This window comes from Episyrphus balteatus, chromosome 1 (assembly GCF_945859705.1).
Source record: "Episyrphus balteatus chromosome 1, idEpiBalt1.1, whole genome shotgun sequence".
Lineage (NCBI taxonomy): Eukaryota > Metazoa > Arthropoda > Insecta > Diptera > Syrphidae > Episyrphus > Episyrphus balteatus.
Window position 1 is genome coordinate 53,005,104 of NC_079134.1, and position 16,656 is coordinate 53,021,759.

General features: G+C 30.9%; 1 protein-coding gene across 3 annotated transcripts in view; it reads right to left on the reverse strand.

The window, feature by feature from the left end:
• Nucleotides 1-1,859: 1,859 nt before the first annotated feature.
• LOC129920682 (adenylyl cyclase-associated protein 1) overlaps nt 1,860-16,656 on the reverse strand; it is a 34,303-nt gene continuing 19,506 nt past the window's right edge. The window contains exons 1-8 of one of the 3 annotated variants that reach the window (XM_056002170.1): nt 13,507-13,624; nt 7,234-7,780; nt 6,974-7,169; nt 2,937-3,294; nt 2,715-2,878; nt 2,445-2,651; nt 2,240-2,383; nt 1,860-2,178 (exon numbers count right to left, since the gene is read on the reverse strand). In XM_056002170.1, coding sequence (XP_055858145.1) covers nt 2,095-2,178; nt 2,240-2,383; nt 2,445-2,651; nt 2,715-2,878; nt 2,937-3,294; nt 6,974-7,169; nt 7,234-7,780; nt 13,507-13,609 — 1,803 coding nt within the window. In that variant the 5' untranslated portion in view covers nt 13,610-13,624 and the 3' untranslated portion in view covers nt 1,860-2,094. The other 2 variants (XM_056002177.1, XM_056002161.1) reach the window with 2 other exon arrangements.

Consider the following 16,656-nt stretch of genomic DNA (forward strand, 5'->3'; position numbering starts at 1 on the left):
TATTTTTTGATGCTGAATCTAATGACTGTTTTTTTATTTCAACAGGTAAAATATAACCAAAACCCATGTGAAAAACATGCTACACTGATGAAATTCGGGATGAAGGTTTTAGATAAAGCAGGGACAAAAGATTCATAGAGATCTTAAAATTATTTTTTGTGAAAGGGTGTTTTTTTGATAGGTTAAGTTGTGTGTGAGAAAGGTATCATAACAGCTAACTTAAATTTTCTTAATTTTCAAAACTTGATGAAAGAGTTTTGGTCGATATAAGAATTAAGAATCTATAAAAAGTAAAAAATTATCTTGAGTGAAAGGGTGTTTTTTTTTCGAGAAATGGTGAAATTCGGAATTAGTACCACAAAAACTGGGAAAAAATTGTTACAACAATGAAAATTGGTATAAATGTTTCATTTATAACAGAAACCAAGAACCCAAAAAGTCTATACAAATATTTTAGGTTAAAGGGTGTTTTTTAGGAAAATAGGGAAAATTCGGGATAAGTCCAATAAAATCAATGGTATAAAAAATACCTTCACGAAATTCAATAAATATGTTCTCTTTCTCATGGGGATTACGAATAAAAGAAATCTATAAATTTTTTTCATGTGAAAGGGTTTTTTTTTGAGTGAAAACAAAAATGATGGACCACCCTAATGAGAACATTGAATTTGGGATGGAAAGCAAGAATAAAGAGTTTTTATAAAAAAAAAATTTGATTCATTTTATTTATGGTTTTGATGACAAATTAAACGTTTATACTTAAGTTCTTAGACGTTTTATAGCAATCCAGACATATGGAACATTATTTAAATGTGTATTAATGCATAAACAGAGGCTACCAATGATCAATTTTAAAGCTCACTTAAATATTTAACTGAATTCTGCTTCCAGTCCCCTTCCACTTGGTTGCGCCACCTCAGACGAGTTCTTCCTATACTGTGCCGTCCCTCTGGGTTGAAGTCGAAAAATTTCTTCGTGACCTACCCATCTCAGGCGCTGCGTTTTTACTCTCTTGGCTAGGTTATTGCCCTTGTACAACCCGTAAAGTTCGTCGTTGTATCTTCTTCTCCAATCACCATCAATACACACGGAACCAAAAATCGTACAAAGAACTTTTCTTTTCAAACAATCCAAGATGTTTTCCTACCCCTTCGGATGTTTCATGTTTAACATCAAAACTTTTTGTATGGAACGAATCCACTACCTTACCTACAAAGCATCAACTTTGCAACAAAAATATTTTGGATGAAAAAGCATCACGCGTTAATGAATTCAGCCTACATAGGATAGGGCTATTTATGGAATAACACTTCGGGCAAATAGCTTCCATGGCTTTGCATATATACGCACTCTTTTCAGTTCTTTCTGCCCGACTTGGATGATATTAGCACTGTTCAAATCTAGTACAAAAGTGCAAGAACTTTCGAGGAAAACAACCTTCAAACAACCTGTGTCCTACTAGGTGATTTTTCATTATGTTATTTTATTTTAAATTAAAAAAAAAACTGTTTCACGTATAAATTGGTTTTATTTATTATATTTTACTTATTTTGTCTACTTTTTGCATTAATTCCATACAAGGACCTTAAAATTTTGACTTTTTTTTAAACTCTAAATTTATATTTCTTTTGATCTATTTTTGAAAGTTACAACATTTTACTTCGGTGATTATTAAAAAAAAAACAATACAAACAAAAATTTTGTTTCATAAATTAAAAAAAAAAGGAATACGTTTAGCTAATAATAAATATAATGTCATTAAATATTATTGATAAAATCTTGATTCGTATGTAAATTCTCATTACTTACTTGATTTTAATTAAAATACTTTTTGAATAAATTTTGTCTGAACATTGTGCTACTTTTTCAGCCAAATGGCTTTTTTTATAACTTTTACTTCACGCATACAATTAGTAGAAAATTTTTTCTTTACAGTATTAATTATTAATATATATTTTAGTTTATAGTATTATTATGATTTGAATTTGATGATATCTAAAAAAAATGTGTTCTCTCAACGTTTGGCGGTTGTTGTTGTGGGGGTGGTTGCTACTCAGTTGATTTGGTATTGTGCGTTGGATATGATTAAAAAATTTAACCAAGGCTGTCAACGCAAACAGTTTGAAGAGTATTTCCTTTGATTGTTGTCCTAAATTGCTCGGGCAGTGCTTGCTCCATCTTAATACAAATTAAAAATGATTAAACTCATTATTTTTAGAGAAAAAGATATTAAACTTACAAAATCTCCATTAGCCATGGGAATAGAAACATTCATTTCGGAAGATTTCGAGCTAATAATTGCAACACCTAGAGAATCCTTAGATAAATACATTTGGCAACCATCGGTCTTATCAATTGACACAGTTGGAACGTTTCCAAGAACCTTTAAATAAATTTTTATTAAATTTGAAATCTTACAAAAAAAAAACAATTCTATTGCTTACCTGCATTTGAACGCTTTGACAATTGACAAACTCAATTGACGAAACTACAGAGTCAAAGAGTAAACAGCACTTCTTGCAAGAATCCATCACTACATTATTCACCTTACCCTTGACAGTCAGAGTTGAATTTTCACACTTGAACATATAAACGACATTGTTCATTTCAGCGTTTTCAACCAACAAATTTGGATTTGATTTTTGGTGTTCCTGATAATTCAAAAGATTGTTAAGACTTTTACAGAATTTATAAAATTTAAAATGTATTATTACAATGATCCATTTTTTGCCATCACGATTAAATACAGGTTCCTTGGTGACAGTCTTAGGGGGAACCGCTGGTTTCTCTCCATGTTGTGGAGCCTTGAAGGGTGCCGGTCCTGTACGCAGAGTTGGATTTTTATGAGTTTGCATATCAGCAGTAACCTTCTTCAAATCTAAAAAGAAAGTACGATACAATTTTTGTTTTGACAACCAATAAAAGTTATTTCATACTTCTAGTAATATTCTCTCCTTGATTGATCTCTGCAAAAAGCGCACTACGCTCATCACCAGATCCATCGTTTAGAGACATGGCAGCCAAATCAAATGCAGGAGGTGGTGGTGGTGGTGGGCAACCAGCCATTGATGGTGGTGGAGGAGGAACACCAGCTGGTGCTCCTTTTCCAGACCAAACAAGACCGGTGGTATGATACTGTTTGATATACTGTTGTAGTTCGGTGAGTGTTTGAACCCATGCTCGGGCCCATTCAACGTGGGTGGGATCTTTCTCTTTCCAATCTTTTAAAACACGATTGGTGTAGAATTGACCGGCATCGTTCATTTCTTTGACATGAGGTCCAGGTGTTGGGGACTAAAATAAAAGAAGAGCAATTTTTTAGTAAAACTATGTCTGCTTTAAGTTTTAATTTTTTTTGTGTGTTTTAGTGTTTTTCTTCATCTCCAATCATCTCTATCTTCAAAACTAAAACAAGGAATAGCCACTTCTATAAGGCCAAGTTTTAATTTGCCTGTGCAATTCTAACGTTTTGTCTTTGTTAAGTTGCATGGAATTGGTATTGATGATGACTATATCAAAAGAAACACAGGAAACTCCAAAAGTAAGAATGGTCCAAATCCAAAGTCTGCTTAAGCCTAGTACATACTTGTGAAGCAAGTCGTGAAGTGAATCCATACATTTTTTGTTTAGGTATAATCACCCGTGAACGTTCTTGTGAACCTTCCTGGTTAAAAAAAGAGTTGGAGAGTTTTGCTTCAGGGCGTGAAGTAGTTCAAGTGCAAAATGTACGGGAATCTCTTTAACTCGTGAAACAAAATTAATTTGAAAATTGAAAACAAAACAAAATTGTATGAGTTCACTTCACGAATTGCTTCACAAGTATGTACTAGGCTTTAATTGATTCAGCAACTAAAAAATGAAACAAGTTAATGCACCCCTTTTTTCGCCTTTTTTACTGTATAAAATATGAACGCAACTGCTAAACAAAAGTTGTTGGTTATTGTAATACCAAAATTACTCCAGGTACTTTAAAATATCAAGAAACTGCCATCATTATATGAGTCCTTTAAACGAGCCTTGATGAATTAAGAGACATTCGAAAAAAATTTAAGAAATTAAGATAGATATACACAGAAAGTCTGTCGTCACAGCAACAGAAGCAACAAGGCAACAGACAAAACGAAAGGAAACAATTCTGTTGTTAGTAGACAATTTGTCCTGCCATCCAATTATGGTCTTTTTCCATGAAGCTTGTATTTTTGCCACCTAATACTACATTTGGGGCATTTCACGTGAAACCAGCAGCTAAAAATGTCGTGGGTCGTCAAATTTGTTCATATTTGGTATATGTATTCCTCAATCGAATTAAAAAATACATCTGGAAGGATTTTGAATTTTAAGCCTTGATAGCGGAGTTATGGGCTTCTAAAGTTTTGGAAAAATGTGGGAAGAGTTTATTTGAAAAATTTATATAAATTAAACGAAGAGGTAACAAAATTATTTTATTGATGGATCATATGCAAAATTAGACGTGCTTTTCAAATATGAAATCTAAACCGGAAATAGATTTATTTTTTCGAGAGAAAACCGGAAGTTGGCACTTCAAATCCAAATTTAAGAAACTTCGACCATTTTGATATTTTTTTAAATAGTCTTAAAATAAAGCTTTTACAATTTAGAAACTACATGCCAAATTTCAGAGTGGGATTTCAAGTCGTTTAGAAGATACATAGGTTTTAGTGAGGGGTCTTCGTGCATGTAAAACCGGAAGTACCCAGTTTTCTCTGCTCTGACACAGCAGTTTGTACCACCCCCAAATTTTTTTTTGCCCATTCGATAGAGCATTGGCTGAATATCATTACCCTGATTTTTCGCACTCGCGAAATTCACCTTTCAGCCGCCATCTTGGATTTTAGTTTTTGTTGAATATCTCGATTTCTATTTATCCTACATAAAAGTTGTGTATACAAGAAACGTAGGAAATGAAATTTCGCGTCTTTTATGTTAAGAAAACTTTTTCGATATTCTTAATATTAAAAAAGTTGCAAGCCAAAAAAGAAAAAAAAAAACGAAAAAAATGACAATTTTAAAGTTTTGAGCACTTTTTATCAAAATTATGAAAAAAGGTCCTGAATTTTCTAAAATACTTACAAATCATTTAAAATTCAATATTTGGTAAAAAAAAAATTAAGAAAAAAGTAAAGATAAAAACACAAACAAAGAAGAGCATTTTTTAACAAAAAAAGTTTAATAACGTTTGTGTTTATAGCGTTACAAGAAAAAGTTGTATAGGAGAGTTGTAGAGAATTTTAAGGTGAATAATCTTTTCTCGGAAGGTTTTTTCATAATTTTGATAAAAAGTGCTCAAAACTTTAAAATTGTCATTTTTTTCGTTTTTTTTTTTCTTTTTTGGCTTGCAACTTTTTTAATATTAAGAATATCGAAAAAGTTTTCTTAACATAAAAGACGCGAAATTTCATTTCCTACGTTACTTGTATACACAACTTTTATGTAGGATAAATAGAAATCGAGATATTCAACAAAAACTAAAATCCAAGATGGCGGCTGAAAGGTGAATTTCGCGAGTGCGAAAAATCAGGGTAATGATATTCAGCCAATGCTCTATCGAATGGGCAAAAAAAAATTTGGGGGTGGTACAAACTGCTGGGTCAGAGCAGAGAAAACTGGGTACTTCCGGTTTTACATGCACGAAGACCCCTCACTAAAACCTATGTATCTTCTAAACGACTTGAAATCCCACTCTGAAATTTGGCATGTAGTTTCTAAATTGTATAAGCTTTATTTTAAGACTATTTAAAAAAATATCAAAATGGTCGAAGTTTCTTAAATTTGGATTTGAAGTGCAAACTTCCGGTTTTCTCTCGAAAAAATAAATCTATTTCCGGTTTAGATTTCATATTTGAAAAGCACGTCTAATTTTGCATATGATCCATCATTAAAATAATTTTGTTACCCCTTCGTTTAATTTATATAAATTTTTCAAATAAACTCTTCCCACATTTTTCCAAAACTTTAGAAGCCCATAACTCCGCTATCAAGGCTTAAAATTCAAAATCCTTCCACATGTATTTTTTAATTCGATTGAGGAATACATATACCAAATATGAACAAATTTGGCGACCCACCACATTTTTCGCTGCTGGTTTCACGTGAAATGCCCCATTTGTTTTACAACCAATGGATCAGGGTACTATCAAATCACTACAGAAGGCTTCAAGTACTAAACTTCAAGTACTCTACTGATTTCCAGAGTTTGGGAGAGGGTGTCATTGACAACTATCAAAAATTAACTTGAGCATCGTAGATTTATCCCAAAAGAACTTGATAATTCAATCGAAACTTAGTTCAAGGAAAAAGACAATTGGCCCTCGGTGAAAAAGTTTTGGATTTATGCACTTTGGAAAATTTGGTTAATGTGGACAACAAAATTGTGACTGCAGTTTTTAACTGAGGAACAAGTTATTTATTCTGTTCAAAATGAAAACGTGGAGATTGATGACAAATTCAACTGAAAGTATAAGATGCACATTAGGCTGTCAATACCTTGAAATCGTTTATTTTGTTTAATGATACTTTTGACCGAGGTTATAAAGAATTTGACAAAAATGGAGGCAAAATGTCGGCAGCAAGGCAGTTAGGCAGTGATCATGTTTATACGAAACACTACAGAAATATTTTTCAATTTAAATTGATTTTATATTTTATTTTTCTTCGAAATGTGAAGGTTGACTTATAAATTTGGCATGAAATGTACATACGATTGTTCTTTTAATAGTCTAGTCAAATGGTTTTCAGGCTCATATTAAAGACAAAAGTTCTGTTGTATTGATTTAAATGGCTGAATTTGTTCAAGAACATTTTTCACGGCAACTATGAAAGCTCCACGTCTACATGTAAAACCTTAAGGCAGAGTAATCATGAAAATCGTCAAAAACAAGGAAAAGAAATAAACAACTCATACCTCAGTTAAGAACTTTTAAAATATTAAAATAGTTTTGAATATATTACTTACAACACAAACCCAACCGAGCGCTGGAATACTTTCACTTATTGCCGACAAGTGATTGAAGAACGGCGATGCACGATTTTTCTCCCTGAAACTTTGAATAGCGGAAATTTGATCTGATGTTGGTTTCAGCAATTCCATTTGCTTATCCTGCGAAGGCTTTGCACTCTCAGTCGCCAGCATAACATATTGAGTTTGGGCACTATCAAAACCAAACGAAAAATATTAAACATTTCTTCAACAACAAGTTGTAATATAATACTTACTCAAATGCAGCCTTGACAAGTTTGGCATGTGTTGCAACATCTCCACCAATCTTTTGCGACAGAGCCAAATATTGACTCAATGGTCCTTGGACAATATCTTGATAGCCTAATACACTCATACTTTCACTTATTGGCGGCGGAGGTGGCGGCAAAGGTGAATCCTGATTATCGTCTGGTAGGAACTCTTCGAGTACTGTTGTTGGAATATTTTCTAAACTACCGTCAATATCGTTCTCGTTTTCTTTGCTAAAGCTATCGTTGAACTTATTAAGGGAAGACTCAATTCGTTCAATGCGTGCGTTAAGATTCTGTGATTTGTCCTGTGGGGAGTTAGTTTCAAGTTCAGGATTTGGTATTGGAGGTAATTCTGTGGATTCCAAATCAAAACTGGCACGTTTCTTTTCGAGAACGGAATCAAACGTTTGATTTGCTATTTGTAGCTCACGTGCTGATACTGATCGTTCTAAACGTTCAACGAGATGTTCCAAACGATTGAGTAAACTTTCAAGATCCGCTGTTACCGAAGGTCGGAAATCTGGGTCGCACTCTGAAAAGTGGATTAAAAACAAAAAAAAATGTAATATTAGTTAAAATGTATTTTCAAATATTTTTTAAATTAAACTACATGCAGAAATAAACACAACAAAAGACTATCAAAGTTCAATATTTTTATCCGTTTTCTTTTAGTTTTGGTAATTGGAATTTACTTTCAAATAAACGGTTAAAGTCATGAAAGGCAACCCAGGCGAAATAGTTTAAAATTTGACTAAGGTTTAATACCAATTAATACACTTTTTGACGCATTAATGGAGTTTCAGCTTGTGTTTTCACAACTGACCCTAAACCTGATTCAAATTAATTAAGAAACAACAAGAAATAAATCAATAAAATAATTATTGTAGGGGAGTTTTAATGAAGTATGTACTTGTTTTTAGAGAGATATATGACAGCCAAATACATTTCAGGAGAAGATATTTTCAGGGCAGCTAAAGTTGCTCTTATTTAAGCAAGCAACTAATACTTAATTAATCATGTTCTTCAATTAAAATGCAAAAATGTTCAATTCAAATAATAAAATTAGGTCAAAGTAGAAAAAATTGGGTTAGTTAATTATTAACAGCTAAAATTTGGTGGGTAAGTGCAATTTCATTATTATTCTTGGTGTAAAATAAACTATTTAAAGGATGTAGTTATAATCATGCGTGATTCGGTTAAATTTCAAAGAATATTTTAACAAACAAAACGAAAACTAAGAATTTACAATAAAATAACGTGAAAATATAAAACTTTAGTGCTTTACAGAACATTGGTTAACTTAATACTACGGAGTGACATGAGTGAATTTTTAGGTAGGCTAAAGCTTTTAAGGTCTTGAAAAACCACAAATCAGTGCAATCTCTCGAACACAATCGTTTTGACGATTAGTAAGGAATTGAAGACGAAAGTAATTTTCAGACGATATCGTTAAGCTGATTTATGGAAGGCGTATATAAGAATCTTCATAATTCAGAAATCTGACAGATTTTATTAGTGTTTTATTTGGTTTCTTCCGAGGGGTAAAGTACGTCGATTTATACAATTACAGATTGAATGAGGATACATTGTTTAATATATTACAGTCTGAAATTTTCTCGAAACCTAGAAAACTCATTCATAACGAATCGAGTCGTAGAATCTAATTTGTAATTTTGGTAATTTTGTTTGGAGAATTTTCAATCTAAAAATTAAACCAAGAATTAAATATCGCCCAAAAAGAACAGAAAAAGGCTATTGTATCGATGTCACTAAGCTTTGCTTAGTGCTCATTTTTTCATTAATTTATAAAAACCTACGTAGTCACATCACATTAAAAACTTTGGGTCGTATCCATGATTCATTTTTACAACTTTGTCAAAGGAATACATATAGTTAACTTTATTTGCATTGTATTGAGACAATTTAACACGGACATCTAATATTATTTGTTGAAGAATTGTTAAAAATGAAAATTGAGTTAATTGAATTCAAAACACGTTCAAATCATTTAGTGATGGAAAGTGATAATATGAACAAATATTCAAAATCAACAAGGTTTTGCATATATGATAAACCTTTTTTTAATATTTCACATTTTGAATGCTCATGTGTATTTTGTTTTGGTGTCCTTTCTGTGGATTGTGTTGTGTTGTCCTTCTTTGTATACGAATAACGTATGCTCCGAAAGAATATCTTATCAATTTCATTAGAAAAAAACAAACCATTGGCATTTTCAAATGTGTATAAGAATTTTTGAACATATTAAATTAGATGAACAAAATTGATTGAATTAATATTGCTGAACTAAAATCTTATTTGGTATTTCAATCAATAGTATCTTATCCATTAAGAAGGCAATGTTGAAAACATTCTCTTGAAATAGTTTTATGTTATTAAACCACTTAACCTTTTTGACAAAATTTTAACCCACAATTTATATGCTCAAGGGAATGGGAAAGTAGAGTAGAAATATTATATTCATATTAGGTTTGTGTTCTTTGCAGGATTCCACTGCTTATAAGGGATGAATGTAATCAACCATTAAATAGTATTGATATATTTAAAGAAGGTTTATATCAAACATACACTTCGTCCCTACATAATAGGTACAGCATTTTTCAATTCCATGTTTCATATTCTTAAAAGCATCCTAATTTGTATTTTCGTACAAAGGAACTGACCTGTTTTTAATTATTAAATAATTATTATTATTGCAGAATAAAATAAGAGACTGCAAAACAACAAGCTTTCAATTAGGAATTTTCACAAGTGCTACCAGTTCTTAGAGATAAAGAATAAAAAAAGGAAGAAAGTTAGTGCTCAACGTCTCAAATCCTCGCAAAATGGATGGAAATTAAAAAGCTACATCTACGCCAACAGCGGAAGTATTTGCGGACCAAATGTCAAGGAAATTGAAAAATTAGTTTGGCGATCTGTGGTAAGACCATCGCTGTGAGGCTCGAAATTATAGTTAAAAAAGAATTTTTATAACATGCAAGGAAATAAACTACTATACCGCTATATAACTCGAAATTTAACAGTCAAAAATGGCCGTAATATCTTAGAAAGGAATATTCGAGAATCCTTTTTTCTAATATTTGAATCATTTATTTGCAAAACATGATAAGTCCACTTTTTTTCAAAATTCGTTTTTTTGACTAAATTTGTACTCCAGGGATAACCACGTCTGTCTTTAAAATATGAAGTATCTACTCCATCCATATCCGATTTTACAGCTACGCGAAATATTTTTTTAGTATCAAAAACAGAATAAGTCCCGGACTTATCATCTTTTGAAAATAAACAACAGCTTCTTTTTGTGTAAATGGTATATTAGATTAATGGCTGAAAGTCTTAAGTTTAAAGCTACTTTAAAGTTAAATAAGCAGTCCGGACATTGTATTTTATTATCAAATACAATTGTTTGATAGACTGGGGCTAAAAGCAAAATTGCATATCCATTTAAAAACTAATATCACATCCGTTTATTTTCAAAGTATGATAAGTCCAAAAGCGTTTTTATTTTTTATCTTTTGAGCTATCGCTTCAAAAATTAAAAACGAAACGGTATTTTGTAGCTAGGCAAGAGTTCTACAGAATATATTTTTTATAAATTTTTCTACGCATATCAAAAGAAAATAGAACGTTTTTTTCTTCTCCTGAAAAATTTAAAATCATGGACTTATCATGTTTTGCAAATAAATGATTCATTTATAGACTAAAATGTATGGATCTTATATTTTGCAATATATGTTAAAAAATAGAAAAATTGCAAATAAACTGGGCATAGTATATCGATCTTAACTGATCTTGAACATTTTTTCTGTGCCAAATCTGAAAAGATAATTAATGTAATGACCAAAACATCGGACATATAGTAACAAGAATTTACCATGGTGTAGTGAGATATTGGGCTAGTTCTTAATCGCCTGACTCAATGGTTTCCCCAATTCGGTTTTTAGTCAAATATGTATGTAACTAAGTAAGTAAATTCAATTCACTTTTGTTATATCAGACTTTTACAAAATACCCCATTTTGTTAATTTGCATAGAGACACTAAAAAGGCTAAATCAATTGCTTAGATTTTTGTTGTGAAAAAATTATCGTCGAAATTTGGAAATTTGTGTACTTATTCATTTGGAACGAAGTGTATTTTCGAATATCTAATATGAATGTACCTTTATAGGTTTCCACATGCTAATCTTGATATGATTTTCCTTATTTTTATTGAAACCAAATATTGAATGGCAAGAGTTTAGAATAATTTTATAAATAGGTATACGTAGAAGTGTAAATACCAACCCTACCTCAAGAGTTATGCTGCGTACGTGGTTGTACAAGACTAAGCGGAAAGAAGTAAATTCACCACCTTCAAAAATTGCGTGGGTACTTCTCCCTTTCGTTCACTTTTGCATTCTTTAGTGAGTGACTCTCCAGGCTATCAAATAATTACAACATTGTATCTATTGTATCATTGTAATCAAAAAATTACTCTTTCATTTGAAACTCACTATGAGTAACTTGTTCATTAATCTATATACTATTTTCAAAAAGTTAATATGTATTCTTGGTAGAGCAAGAAAGTAAGCAAGTAAAGAAATTCATTTATTTACAATTAACAATATTTTTTACAAAACATATTTGAATTTATAAGCTTTGGCTTTGCCGTCAGCTGGACCATCAGCTTTAATAATTTGGTGTTTAATTATTATACATTATTTTTAAAAATCAGTGAAAATTTGTATTTCCATATATGTATAAACTTAAATATCAAATACGAGTTTATGCATATTTCGACATTATTAGTTTTCTGAATTTTTCGAATTCCTTTTGGTAAGTAGTTGATAAGTTTTTTCAAGTCTGATCCATTTAGTATTTGAACTGTCTCTTGCATCGAAAGTGAACTTTTTCAAAAGTAGGCAAATCTTTGGTGTTTCAAAATTGGACATAAACTTATGAAATGGAAACAGTCTTCTTTGGACTTGGTGTTACATAGTGAACAAAACTGGTCAAAACTACCATTATAAGGTTTACCATTGTGATTTAGTAACTCAAATCTTGTTTTGAAAACTAAAGATATTTCCTTGGTTTTAAAAGAATCGCAGAAATAGTTGTTAGTACAAAGATTATATTGTAGCTGGCTGTATATGATTCTGCTTTCAGATTCGATGGCTTCTTGGTAGAGTCCAAAGTATCCAGCGAAAAAGAGAAAATGTCAAAAAGATTACACCGCGAGAACAAACCAAAAAGGTACATCAAAGACTTTAAACATCAAAACGGGAGCTGATGTAGTTGATATAATTTGATGAAAAACAGACTCAAGGTCTATTAAACAACAAACCAAAATGTTGGACATTAAAACACACAAATAATGGTAAATCAGCTTGGTCTTCAATTTTTTTATTTTTTGTGTAGGGTATTTTTTTGTTTACGCAAGTGTATTGGCCTATTGGCCTTTTTAAGATTTCAAATCTTTTAAACTTTCAAATTATAAGTTTTTATAGTATTATAACTTTTTAAGTATAATTACAATACACAAATTCTAAGCTCTCCTAGTTTTTTTTTTCTAAATTGATAAACAACAACAAAAAATTTTAAAATTTGCTAATTTTACCAGTTACATGAATTAATTTGGGTCTATAATAAATTTGCATGTCGATTACTTTCTGAGTCAAACATTTTCCACTTTGGCCAACATCCATTTCACATAATTTATTAAAGGTACAATTTTAAATATTCGTCACCAACTGGTTTAATTTCTTTTCTCTTTTTTTTTTATTTTTCAGTCCAAATGCACTATGTGACAAAAAAAAAAGTGTAAACTTTTTCATTAAGAAATATACATATACAACATATTTATACGTAAATTCAGATTCACACGTAATAATAATAATTATTCCATGACTATTTTTAACATTTTGTTTCTCTTCTCTTGAAAACGTCCAATGCCAATGATTAAATAATTTTTTTTTTGTCACTCTCCTACTGACACAATTTATTATTCATTCACTCTAGATGAAGAACGATAAGGCATTTTTTGGGTTGAATCATATTAAAAGAACACCATTTTTTTTATATATGTAGGTATACCTGGATTATTGCAGGTTTTTATATCGTTAATAATTAAGGTACGCCCCAAGCAAATGCTCAAAGTTTGACCCATTGAATATTCACATCCGAAAAAAAAACGCTTTTCGGACGTTAAATATATTTTGTTAATTTTTTACATAATAAATATAATTATTATTCTTTATTACTGGGTATTTTCGATTGAGTTGAAAACAAAAATGCTTTGAAAAATGCGCGTAATGAACATTCACTGTGTAAGATGATGACTGCCCGGTGCAGTACTCTAAGCATTATAGGTAGCGTATAAAAATACAACACTAAATTACAAAAAAAAAAAAAAATTGAAAACTATGTGGTGTATTCTCTACTCTATTGAATTGAAAGCTTTTGTATTGTCAAACTTCGTGTAATAATTATTTTCCGGTGAACATCCGTGAGATTTTCTAGAATGTTTATAATCGCAAATTCGCAACAAGTAGGTAAGAACATCTTCGATTAATCATCAAAACAAAAACAATGTATTTTTTTTTATTTGTCATTGACGATCGGGGTAGATAAAGCATTAAATTACTTGGCTGCAGTTACTAAGGTGTGTTCGGGCGGCCGGGTGGCTTTGGCTTGGGATGCGATAAGATAAGATATTATTACTTAAATACATAGTTCATTATTTTGTCATTGTTTGTTAAATGACCAAAATAAATATAATATTCCAAACACAAGAAACAAATATTTGATTTAAAAAGAAACCTAATGAAAGTGAAAAATGCGTGCAAACAAGCTAAAAAAACAATATGCAAAGGGTCAGAGCAGGACACTTTTTTAAATTCTCGCGCACGTTCTAAACGATATTTATTTTTCTTTTTTTTTTATTATTTCGGAGAGTTTTTCTATTACATATTTATATTTATGATTTAAATTTATTAATAGAACATATACAAAATTGCAAACTTACGATGAGAGCGTTAGTAGAAGTCTTTTCGTCTAAAGTTTACAATACAGACTGATATTTTGAATAAAATTTGTCAGCAGAAAATGCTGAAAAATTTTGCAAGAGAATAATTTTATTAATGGACTCTCTTTTGGTATATAAATATACGAAATGAAGATAATCAATTTGTGACACATTTTATATATTTCAACGGAGAATCAATGTTTTTAATTTGAATCACAAAAATAAAATAAATGTGTATTCTGATTAGATATAAACATTTAACTCGTAAGGTAAGGTGTAAACAATAGTGATAAAAATGATAGGTATTGAAAATGAATAACCTTATAAGGCTGGTGTTTTTATCAACGGCATATTCGAAATCTTTGAAAATTAGAGAAATTCAAAGTTATGACCAACTTTCAACCAAGATATGCCAAGTCTTCGGCTTGAATATACTTCCAGATAGTATTCGAATTAATATCGTTCTCCAACCTAGTAAGGGCATGTTTACCTTGATTAGACTTTGAAACAATTAATCATCTTTATATTGATTACATGCCGAATATTTGAATCGTTTATTTCAGAAACAGCATAAGTCCATTTTTCCCAATTTTTTTTTTTTTGGAGATTTCTCATTTATGTATAGTTATTCATCTTCTGGAAAAAAATTAAGTATGTCAGACCCCCCCAAATACGAAAACTGAAAGAAAAGGGTTCAAAATATATGGAAATATTTCACCCGGTGACAACATTTTTGACTGCTAAATACATGACTTTGTACCAGTTTTAAGTTATTTTGGCAGCAATCTTGAAACGCACACCTTTTTGTTATACATCTTTAAAAAGGTAAGGAATTACTCTATCGATATCTATTTAATTCATTAAAATTGAACTCAGGGTTCAAAAGTTATAGCCAGATTTCCTCGAGGTGGCAGCGTGTTTAACTCTTGAATATATGACATTTTATCAGTTTTTAATTATTTTGGCAGCCATCATGACACTCAAGCTTTAAAATTATACATCAATGAAGAGGCAAACATTTAATCTATCTACTGCTATTTAATTCATTAAAATCAGAAGCAGGGTTTAAAAGCTATAGCTAGATGAAAACAAAAGTTTTACCAACAAAAATTCGTTTATTTCAGAAACGACATAAGTCCACCGACTTTAAAGGCTTAAAACCCCGCTCAGACTTGAAAAAAGGTTTATATTATTAAAATTTTTAAATGCGTCTTTAGCTAGAGTATAACTCGGCATACTCTAAATTTGAAGTGTTGTGGAGTTTTAACATAAAAAACAGTTTTTTGTTGCTCCTGAAAAGTTGGTGCTCATGGACTTATGCTGTTTCTGAAATAAACGATTCATTTAGAAGATCTGCAGCCTTTCTTCTTATAGTCTTTGGGTTGAGAATAAAAAAAATCATATCGGATAATCAATTTGGGTTTATACGTTGCCCACCTAAACTGGAAAGGTTTCGGGTGTTTGAGAGGCAGTGTTTTAGTCGTTACTTTAGTCTGCACAGAACAAGAACAACGGAGTTGGAGTGCAACGCGCTATTATTTCAGAGCTTACTACATCAACTACATCAGCTACATGCTACATCTACGACTTAAAACTTTAATAAGGGTGGCCTTTTGAAATACTCGAAGTATTTTTTAAATTTTCACTATTTAGGCCATAACAAGTACTTTCCGAATTTCAATCGGACTCAAGTACTGTTTTTTCAGGCCATTTAGGTACCAAGTTATTTTTTTTTATTATTTCCTGGCAAAAAATAACAATTGAAATATTTGTATTAATATAGTTTTAAAGCCGAAAGGCATTAGTATTAGTTCAAATATTTTTATTAAAATAGTTTTAAAGCCGAAAGGCAGTCAGTAAGCTAGTTGTAAGTTATTGACTTATTGATAAGTAAGGTTGGGGGGGCCAAATAAGGCCCTGTTCCCAATAAGGTCAGAAATCACAGAAAAGAACAAATAACGGTACTTTTTTGCTTGGCATATGTAAACCATGCCTGTAGGAACACATACAAAGGAAAAAAAGCCAGGTAAGCGATTCATGTCAGGACTTCCAGGTGATTAAAGTTCGTCGAGGGGTGAAATTCTACCAAATTATAAAAAGTAGTGTGTTTTGTGTTCTTTTTTTTACTAATTTCAAGCAAGTAAGCGCATATTTTTTTATTTTTCCCGCATAAATTATATTTAGAGTAAATTATAAATTTTGTTTGTAAAAAATGTTTGATTGTTAGTTTTAAATAATTTTCTTTTAAATGTCTTGCATGTTCCTAATAAGGTCCAAAAAAATAAGGGATGGGCCTTATTGGGCATACGCAAATTTTGTTTTTAATTTATTGTTTTTATTTTGTATTTTTATGAGTTTCAGACAAAAAATCAATTTTTCCCAAATG